Source organism: Fragaria vesca, linkage group LG4 (assembly GCF_000184155.1).
Source record: "Fragaria vesca subsp. vesca linkage group LG4, FraVesHawaii_1.0, whole genome shotgun sequence".
NCBI classification, from domain to species: Eukaryota; Viridiplantae; Streptophyta; class Magnoliopsida; order Rosales; family Rosaceae; genus Fragaria; species Fragaria vesca.
Window position 1 is genome coordinate 22,019,732 of NC_020494.1, and position 10,707 is coordinate 22,030,438.

At 40.6% G+C, this 10,707-nt stretch overlaps 2 protein-coding genes across 2 annotated transcripts in view; both read right to left on the minus strand.

Moving 5' to 3' along the window:
• LOC101294935 (protein NLRC3-like) overlaps positions 1-124 on the minus strand; it is a 4,766-nt gene extending 4,642 nt beyond the window's left edge. The window contains exon 1 of the mRNA XM_004297621.1: positions 17-124. Within this exon, the coding sequence (XP_004297669.1) occupies positions 17-58 (42 nt within the window). The 5' untranslated portion in view covers positions 59-124. The remainder of the gene's footprint in view (positions 1-16) is intronic.
• Positions 125-7,380: 7,256 nt separating this feature from the next.
• LOC101295221 (IAA-amino acid hydrolase ILR1-like 1-like) lies at positions 7,381-9,601 on the minus strand. The gene is made up of 4 exons (XM_004297622.1): positions 9,217-9,601; positions 8,434-8,874; positions 8,229-8,357; positions 7,381-8,139 (listed from the first exon to the last, which is right to left on the minus strand). The coding sequence occupies exons 1-4, from the start codon at positions 9,586-9,588 to the stop codon at positions 7,756-7,758; spliced, it is 1,326 nt and encodes a 441-aa protein (XP_004297670.1). The 5' UTR covers positions 9,589-9,601; the 3' UTR covers positions 7,381-7,755.
• Positions 9,602-10,707: the final 1,106 nt, after the last annotated feature.

Sequence of the window (10,707 nt, forward strand, 5' to 3'; positions counted from 1 at the left end):
GAGAGAGAGAGAGTACCTTGGGATGAGAGCAGAGAGAGATGGCGGAAGTGGAGCCCATTAGAAGAGCATAGGTTAGGTGAATGAAGCTACGGCGGTGATGACCGGATTACGGCGGCGAAGGTTTTGTTGCAGTAGGCGTTATCAAGCTGAAGAAGAATCAGTGTGCTCTATCTAACTACCTACACTGTTGGGCCTTATTGTTGGGCCTATTTTACGTTTTCAGGCCCGAAAATGTATACGTTTCTGACTTGGGCCTGTTCCTGAGTTCTAATCGCCCCCATGAATTTGATAAGCGCACCCGGAATCGGCCGGCCGGGAAGATTACAAACACTAATTCCAGCTGAAACTTCGATCATGCTGAGGAGAATTGAGAATACAGAGTTCTTGTTTGCCATGATATTGTAGCTGGCATTGTCTTCATTTTGTTGGTAACGATTAACGAATAAGGTACTTCTTGTTCTTGGACCGACCGATATGCCGTTCACCGTGTTATATATAACGCGAACTAATATAAGCAGAGAGAGAGATTATCTTTCTCTCGTCAGAGGTTGAAACACTAGACATGGCTAATCGGGTCACGTCGGCGGTGTTGCTTGCGGTGTGTTTCGCGGTGCTGATCATGGTTTGTGCAGCCGTTGGAGAAGGTCAGAGGGCCGTACCTCTAAACAAGCAAGGAATAATGAGGGCAGTGCATAAAGTGAGAGGAGTGAAAGGGTTGAAGGTCACCAAAGGCACGAAGGCAATTGCAAAACCGGCGAAGGAGATGCCGTGGATGCCTCCAATAGCTCAAAACATGAAAGGCAAGAAAGGCATGAGGCCAATACCAAGACTCCTGAAAGAGATGCCGCCAATTGCTAAAAGCTTGAAAGTCGTCACCAGAGGCATGAGGCCGATACCGAAAGTCGTGAAAGAGATGCCTCCAATGCCGATGCCACCCGGTATGCCGCCAATGCTGGCCTGATTCTAGCTACGTACGTACCCAGGGGCCGTCCCCCAACTCAAGCAGCTTAACATATCCGCCAATGTATTGGGTTATGCGGAAGAATAAACTGTAGAATGGAATCGGAAACTCACAATCATAAATGTAAAATGTATCGGAAATAAAATAATAACGAACATCAGGAATTAACATGGTTCAGCAAAGTGCCTATGTCCACAGGGAAACAACAACAAAGAACCTCCACTATACAAATAAAGGTTACACGGAGAGAAATATTACTTCAAGACTCACATTTGAAGGGATACACTCTAACACACACACTTTGTTTTGTTACACACCCAAACTCTCTACTTAGGAGTTTTCTATCTCACTCTTGATGATCACACAAGATGAGCTCACTGGTTCTTCTATATTTTGCACCATTGCAAATGCCTCTGTATATAGGCAAATATATGCATGCATTCTTCATGCACCTCCATCACTTGAAAGAGAATTCCACAAGTTTTCCTTCTTTCATGCTCAATGTTTCCATGCCACATTAATACATGCTCTTCCATTTCAATCTTTGCAGCCACCCACAACACCTATATATATAGGTTGCTCTCGTGCATTTCAACAAATGCATGATGCACCAACTATGATCAGTCACCGTTAGATTTACGTCCAAAGGTTGAAAACAAAACAACTCAACTAAAAAATAATTCTCTCCACCTTTGAATTTACATCTAATGATGACTGACTATGAATCTCTTCATCAATTATTGACTTAGTAAACACTACTGCAACACAAAGGGACAACTACGGCAGGGGCAAGAAATTAACTCATGCCTAACTTCCAGCCCAGGTTGGGGCCGCAGAGATAATCCAAGGCCCTACAGGCCAATACATGGTGTCCTACTGTCCTTGATGTCCTTCTTTCTGGGCCAATGGTAGAAACTTGATCAACCATACCACGCCGGCGTCACGGTTCCCACCCCGCACCAAACACTAGATTTATATACATAGTCACACACACATGAAATGAAAACAAACAACACCATGAAAGTCGTGTGAAACTTTAAATCAAATGGACAATATACATATGAACGGAAACAGCTCTGCCAAGTTCATTTTGGTTTGAATTCACACTGCTTCTTCGAAAATTCTATAAAAAAAGGGTTTCATCAATTAATCGAGTGAAGGTTCCAACAAACAAATAGTTTCCAAGTCTCCCTTATTTCTTGTAAGTTTTTCACCATCAATGGAATTCATTCTTAATTTCCTCCCTATCAAAAACGAGAATTCATTGATTCGCTCTCCTTTCTTGTTTAGATAAGATATTAGCTAATTAAACAAATTTGAATCAGGTTAACAAAATCATACATATCTCCTATGATTACTCAAAAAAACAAAAAACAAAATCATACATATCTTTTCTGTTAAAACTAGTATAGAAACTCATCTTTTTTCACAGTTGCAGGATCTCTGCTATGTTCCAAACTTCCAATTCCATTTTATAAAAGAGCTATTAAAAGGTTTGATGATTTCCTTTTCAGGTTTCTTCTTCTAAGAATCGAAAATGGTAATGGAAGAGCGCTGGGAAGTTGTGGGAGATACTTACTGCAATGCAAATCTTCTCAGAGTTACAGAGCCTGATGGAAGCGACCAACTGTCATTCACCAAGTTCTTGATGCATATCAAGGCCATCATTAGACGATTTGAGGCGCAGCTGCCTAATGCTACTATGGATATTGATGTTGATATGTTATTAACAGAAAAGAACTGGAATGTGGAAGAAAAAGAAGCATCAATCGAATTCGAATATGATGAAGAGTATGATGATGTTGCTGCCATGAAGTCCATTTCCGACGCACTGTCTGGCCTGCAGGTTCCAGTCCAGACTCATTCGTCCTTGATCGACAGAATATTGTTCCAAGCCTCGAATGCATCACGGAATTGCGAGCATGATCATCACAAAGTTTTGCATATGGCGGTGGAAGTCGATCTTTATGTTGCTGAGAAGGTATAGACTGTTGACGCAAAACTCGTCTTCATGTATACTGCAGATGAATTTGGGACTTTCATATATCTTCTTTTTAAATAAATTGTACTTTTATGTTATAATCTCGCAAATGGTAGAGTAAAATTTTAGAAGCTGTGACGAAAAGATGAAATTAGTTTTTCGTGAGTTGAACTCATAATCTCCTACGTACTCACGAAGGGGATACTATACCACTAGATAAAGGATACTTGGCTTGAATGGATATTTCTAATAATTTTTTTTTCTGTTGTTGTTAAATTTAAGAAATACTTGGATCAAAATCTTGAATTTCCTCTGGTTGTACAACTACTTGGAAACTAGGAGTACTTTAGTCGTAAATTTCATTGGGAAGTTATGATTAACCTGGGAATAATACATGGGCTTTGATCAGCAAGCTACATGTACTTCCTGATCATATTATTCGTATCACACTGTTAGGGTTTTACCCCTAACTGGGAAGAAACTACAACTAAGAAATGAAAACAAAGAAATGAAATACTGATTTTTCTTCGATAAGGAGCAACAGCTCAACGAGCAGTACATATAGGCTATAGAAAGGAGCACATGCGCAGCACGTGAGTACATGAATCTTAAAATCATAACAATCCATCCCCATTAAGCAAACTTGACCTCAAGTTTCAAATAAGACACATACAAGCAGTCACAAATGATAAGGTCCATGTTCTTAAAATCTTGCTCAAATGCCTCTTCTTCCATACCAAGTGAAATAAAGATCACTTCAGAGCTCTCTCCCTTTGCGTTTAGCTTCCCATAAAAATATGAATCTGTTGCACTTGGTGGCAAACTGAGACCTTGGGAATCTTTGCACAATGCATCAGTGTTCTCAGTTTTCAAGTCCTTTGTAACATCCCTAATCACTTGCCCAGTACCTCTCATCTCAGAATAGGCTGATTCCAAGAATAGTTTACTGAACTAATACCCAACCTCTGCTGAAATTATAATTAGTTCAAATTGCAACTCAAAGCAATACTAATCACTTCCTTGATATGTAGGATTTTCTGCAGATTCAGCTATACAAGAGTCGGCAACAATGGTAACATAGGTAATGAATTTCACTGTAAGCAAGTTGATAATCTCAAACCTGAATTTCAGAGTACCATAATCACCCTGCATTATTTCCTTGCAAGTCCCATTTGCTTCCCATGAATGCAATTTATACAGATTAAGGCATCTCAGTAGTGATCCATGTTCTGTTACAATGCCACCCCATTTTTTATCATGCAAGAAACCATGCTCACCACAGATCCCATCCATCCGAGACTTATACTTCCCAATCACTAGAAGCACTTCAGGGTGACTCACCTCGTCAGCAATCATATCCCATCTTGCTGCCTTACTAATCAATTTTCCACAAACATATGAAGAGGCCGCAATTGAAGTAGAATTTAAAGATTCAACATATTTAGCTAGTACAGATAAAATCACAGAATACGAGTCATGTTTAATATCTTTAGTCGAATGCCAACCGACAAAAGCATGGTCATGCTCCAACACCCATAATCTCACTATACCATCAACAAGGGCAAGCAATAGAACATATGAACTACCTGGTATTACCTTTCCGAAGAAAGCAACAAGAATGGTCTTTGAGTTCATGAGTATGGCGACTCCAACTCCTTGATCACGTACAATGGAGCTTAGCAAAATTAGAGCCATTTGAATAGGCAAGTGTGTCCAGACTCCAAATGATTTTGCTGTACTTAGGGAATTGAACAGTAGATTGCATAGTAGCTAGTAAGGAAAGGAACCACAATTCAGCGTTGAAGTCCTCAAAGCACACTCCAAATCCATCTGGAGAGCTAGTAAAGCTACTACTATCTGAATTACTGAAGTGCTGAACAACTTCAATAGCAGCCTTCGCCAACAAATCATCTGACAAACGTGAAGCAAGAGATGCAGCGCAAGACTTAGTTTTCTTCCTCATGATGACTTGATTAGAGCTCCACTGAGATAAAAGAGCACCTAATGAAAGCTTATGGTAGGTTGCCATAACATTGCCAAACTTATCAAGGACATCAAATAAGGACTCAAGACATTCACATAGTATCTTTGTGCTCATTCCCGATGCAATAACTCCTTTATTGAACAGCAGTAAAATAGACATGACATCAGAGAAGAATAGAAGCCATAATAACTTAAGGCCTTCACAAAACTTGTCTGAGATGCCTCCTTGTTTCAACTTGTCCTCAGTAGTAGGCCAACTCTGCAACTGTAGTGGTTTTAAAAGTGGTAACAACACCAACTTTAAAACTACAAAACAATCCCTTTCCTGAAAACAAGAAGCACATGAATAATTTTGATCGACTATCGTGGCTTCCTTATCTTCCCTCCTTGAGAAAATTCTTTCCCATACTCCCAACACAACAAGTAAAGATTCAACATGCAACTCTTCAGTACCACTCTCATTTTTTATAGCAATACTATGAATTTCCATCTCTCCCAATTGCCATCAAACATCTGTTTTACAATTCTGTCCCTTTCTCCCACTTCTCAGCAAGACACAAGCTCATTTCTCCAAATTAATCTCAAGACGTAAGCACAACATATTACCATTCGAACAGGCATTCAGAGTGCAAGCAAGTGTAGGAACTTTCCTTTTGCAATGACAAAGCTGCAAGGAAAGAATAAACCATTGCACTAATCTTGCCTGAGATTGTGTTTTGGCAATAACTCTTGATTTCCACTTCTTTAATAATAACTCCAGTACCCTTTTAGAATGTGCTTGTATGTTCTCATAGTTATCATCCACAATATCAGTTGGTTTATTCATCACAAGAACAAATGCAGTCCTGAACTCAGATTGGACAAGCTTTAGTGCACCAGAACTCACCCACACATTGTTACATATATCCTTGGTAAGCAATGTGATAGATGAACCATCAGATTTAGTTGGAACATGCAGAATCAAGGTCTTGTTTCCAGCAAGATTGGCACCAGCTTTACGAACATAAAGAGATACTGCTGATATAGCATTTTCTCCGAGCTCTTGTTTGCACCAACCCCATTCATTTCTAAATCTCTCAAGCTGTTGAACCATATAATTGTCAACTAGGATTTGTTCCACCGGATCATTCTCAATCAAGGCAGGTCCAATTATGTCGTTCACATTCCCTGCAACCGCAAGGACACCTTTCCCAAAATAATCCAATTTGCAATCTCCAAACTCCATGAATCCATGGACACCTGTGAGAGCTTCACTTGGCGCAAGAGCTCTAGCCGTTTTATCTTTCAAACCGAAGTTTCTAGAAACCACAGAAGGCTTGTAGTCCAAGTGAGCAGTAGTTTTCTTGTCTGGCAATTGAAAATACTCATAGACAATTGCACAATGAGTTGCGAGACCCCCACCTTTGTCTCTAATGCCCATATAGCCAACACTCATCTTTCCTGCATTACACAACTCCTTTGACTTGGACATTTCATCAAGCAGGTGGAGTGCATCGCATTCTCTCCCATTTTCACCCAAATTCGGTCCTGAACAAAAGGATGCATGAGTGTTGTTCGATATAGCCGAAACGACATCGTCAAGGAGAGGAGGCGCAACTGAGCTCTGGACCCTCAAATTTGTCTTGAATGCGAGCTTGCGCATCAAAAGCTTATTACGTTGCAGAAACTTGCACTTCTTCACTCCTCCAGTGGCTGGAATCGACTTGCTAGAGGCTTGTTTGGTACGAGACATTGAGATATTGGCAACTGAAAGAGATTGAGCGTCACCCAGATGAGACGGCTTGGAGGTGGGTTGTGGCCGCATTGGGGAGCATATCTTGGGCTCTGAGCTCTGGATTTTGGGAGTGTGAGTCGGCGGAGGAACATCATCTAGCAACGAGGGCGATGAACCTTCAGACGACTGTATCCCCTTCATACATTTAGACATGCAAGCATCCCACAATCTACTCACAGATTCTAGGAACTCGCTCACCTTTGCATCTGAGAAATTGAACTCAGTGTTTAGAATCAGTGATTGGGACCTCTGAATCAATTTGCAGTGGAATTGAACAAGGATGAAGATCAGGCTCAGCCTGCCTTGGGTATGCAATTGGAGGTGATGGCTCATGAGCGGTATGTGGTGGAACAAACTGGTTTGTGGGAATGAAATGATGCAGAGTATGTGGGTAGCTTTGTTGGTAAGGATGATACGCATACGCGGGGTAAGGGTTAGGCGGTGGTGATAGGTGATAGCTCGGTGGTGGTGGGTGATAGCCCGGCGAGAAAAATGGCAGATCCCACTGTTGCGGAGGTGACGAGAACTGCACTGAGTGGTATGGGTACTGGTTTGAGTACCACGACGGCGGTTCAACGCCGTAAGGCAGAGACGCCGGTTGCCCAGCTCCCAGATTCATGGCTCTGGATACCAATTGTTAGGGTTTTACCCCTAACTGGGAAGAAACTACAACTAAGAAATGAAATACTGATTTTTCTTCGATAAGGAGCAACAGCTCAACGAGCAGTACATATAGATAGGCTATAGAAAGGAGCACATGCGCAGCACGTGAGTACATGAATCTTAAAATCATAACACACACTATCACTGTCAAGCTCCACACCACATCTCTGATCTCTGTGATCGGTTAAATCCTTCAATTAACTTAAAAATCATAAGATCGACATCATGCATATCTTCTAGGACAGGGGATTGTGCACCAGTTTACCAGTAATGGAGGAACGCATATAATTTGCCATTCCAAATAGAACTGCCTAATTAAGCTCAAATGAGCAACTACATTAATCTATAATCAATGAAATAATTGGGGTAACTAAGAACATCCATAAACTCTCTCTATTGGAGATTTAACTTCGCAGCCGAATCTGATAGGAACGAAAAGGCAAAGGTAGCATGTAATGCAGCACCAATTGGAAAGATATCTTCGTCAATGAAATAGTAAGGACTGTGTGGTGGGTATGTAGCTCCTATCTTCTCATTGCTTGTGCCTAGGAAGAACATTGATCCAGGTACCTTGTCTAAGAAGAAAGCAAAATCCTCACTCCCCATGAAGGTAGGAGCTAACTCGGTGTTTTCATTTCCAACTAGTTCACTTGATAATCCTCGAGCTTGTTTGTAAATTCTCTCATCGTTTATGGTAGGTGGAATGTTTGGATGTCCTTCCCCTAAAAATTCAACCTCAGCAGTGCACCTATGTACAGCTGCCTGCCCTTTCACAACCTGAGACGGTTCAAAAATATATGGATTAAAATCTCAATATATATTTTTACTTTTCAAGTGTAAAACTTTGATTTCGGTAGATTTGTCACCTCTTCTATTCTTTGGCTGAGAGCATTGAAGCTCTTCTTGCTAAAAGCTCTATAAGTACCAGATATTGTAGCCGAGTCTGGGATGATGTTAAATGCAGACCCTCCTTGGATCATAGCTACAGAAACCACCTGCAAAGTTCAATACTTCAGTCAGTTCTAGTTTTTACTTCAGAATTGAACAAAAACAAGATGAATGAAAACTTACCCCGGAATCTAGAGGGTCTATTTCTCTAGAAACAATGCTTTGCAAGCTGACTACTGATGCTGATACTGCCAAAATTGGATCAATGGACTGTTGTGGAAGGGCTGCATGACCCCCTTTCCCAAAAATCTTTGCTTTGAAGCTCCCACATCCAGCTAGAAACTCTCCAGGCCTCGACGCAAGAACACCGCTAGGGTACCTATTCACAATGTGAATGCCAAATATGGCCTCCACATTGTCAAGTACCCCTTCTTTGATCATGTCCTTTGCGCCTTCCCCACGTTCCTCAGCCGGCTGGAATATAAGAACAACAGTTCCCTGCAATTTATCTTCAACTTGTTTGAGTACTTTTGCAGCACCAAGTAGCATTGCAACATGTGCATCATGCCCACAAGCATGAAATTTCCCATCCACTTTGCTCTTGTGCTCCCATTCCACCAATTCCTAAAATATTCCATATGAAACTGCTATCAGTATAATTGAGTAGTGTTTAAGAAAACCAACTTCAAGATCACATCTTCTAGTTTTGAGTCCCTCTATTTTCCCACACATGGTACCAAACTACAGCAAATGATAAGAGGCAAAAGGGTTTCTCTCTAGTCTGTACCACCTCAAATGTTCCTCAGAAAAGGAATTTAAGGGTAAATGTCCTCTGAATCTAGGGGCAATAAGTACTTTTAGTCCTTTACCATCATTACTTGACAACAAAATCCCTACATATATAGGTAGCAATTTACCCTTATTGAAATTAGAAATGGTAATAGAATTAAGACAGAAACTAATTACCTGCATAGGCAGAGCATCCATATCAGCTCTTAGAGCAACAAAGGGAGGAGAGCCAGAGCCAATAGTGGCCACAACACCAGTCTGCGCCACAGGCCATCTATACGAAACACCTAATTTTTCAAGCTCCCTCCGAATGACTGCACTTGTTTTGATTTCTTCATATGCTAGTTCTGGGTGTTCATGGATTTCCCTCCTCACATCTTTCATCCAATTTGCTGTGCCGGGTTCCTTTGCCAGCCTCACTATCTCATCCTTCACTGAGTGATTCTGATAAGTGGTGGAAGGCTTAAGATCAGTAGGTGCTTGGAGGTTGAGAGAAAAGCACAATGGTATGGCAAGGGAGATTAGGAACCAGAGTTGAAGGAGGTCCATGTTGCCAAATGGTAGATGTACTAAATAACTCAAGTAGGTAGTTATATATACAAGAAAGGAAACTGATGTAACTTATATTATCATATATCCAATGTGTGAAAGACTTTTCTGTTTAAAACTTTGAAATTTCTGTTTAAAACTTTGAACAAATATGAAAAATAACTGACTGCAGCCAAATTGTCATCTGCTGCAGATAGGATCAAAGTGCACGGCGAAAAATAAAACTATACAAAGTGGTATATATTCTTCACAATGCCTTTAAATTGTGCGATCTACATCATCTTATCGTAGAATTCTGTCAATAAACCAGGTCAGTTAGGGGGCAGGTGTAGACATCGTAGATCAAGTCAATATTGTTCATTTCTGACTCATGTCAATTTTGCGGTGGTATCAATATATACACAAGGTGTAACAAGAACTTCTATCATGTTTCGCAACACGTGATATTGAATCGTTAAATTTATATTTAGTTGAGTCAAACGAATCGTGAAACTTCCGAGCATAGTAGAATTCGAGAAATCACATTCCGAGTGTAACAACTAACAAGTAAAAGAGAAATCGGATGCATTGTAGTTGAGCAGGGACTATTGACTAAGAGATGGAAATTAAGAACAACGTGGTGGAATGGTGGAATACAAAAGAGACGTGTATGTATGGATCGGTGGCTGAGAATTCAAAATGACAAGGGGATCTGTTTACCAAGAAGGGACTAAGTGGCTCTGTGCTTTTAAGGCAAGACAAGGTCACACTCAAACGTGCATATTTGCTTACTTTGAGTCGTTATAAACGTGCATATTTGCTGGAAATAGACACAGTCGAATGGTCCTATCACTTTTGCCTCCCGTGCATCATATTAGTCTCTGTTTTCATTTTGCATGTGAAAGATATGATTCATGTGGCAACAACAATATGGCTTCTACTGTCTGATTCATATCATCCATCGTGGGATGTTCCTGGGGAGAAAATTGCAAACACCATGTGGTGGCTTTCATGAAGTATGTCAATACTGTATGTCTCAGTTATGTTTTTATCGCAGTAAATACAACACAAATAAAGAGTCAGACTAAACACTAACTAATCAAGAGAGAAAATAGGGAATTATGACCTATGGAATAGATT

Coding starts and splice junctions, on each gene's coding strand:
- LOC101295221 (XM_004297622.1), bottom strand. CDS start 9,588: ATGGACCTCCTTCAACTCTGGTTCCTAATCTCCCTTGCCATACCATTG. Junction 8,875..9,216: donor TGGATGCTCTGCCTATGCAG/GTAATTAGTTTC, acceptor GGAATATTTTAG/GAATTGGTGGAATGGGAGCA. Junction 8,140..8,228: donor TCAGCCAAAGAATAGAAGAG/GTGACAAATCTA, acceptor GAACCGTCTCAG/GTTGTGAAAGGGCAGGCAGC.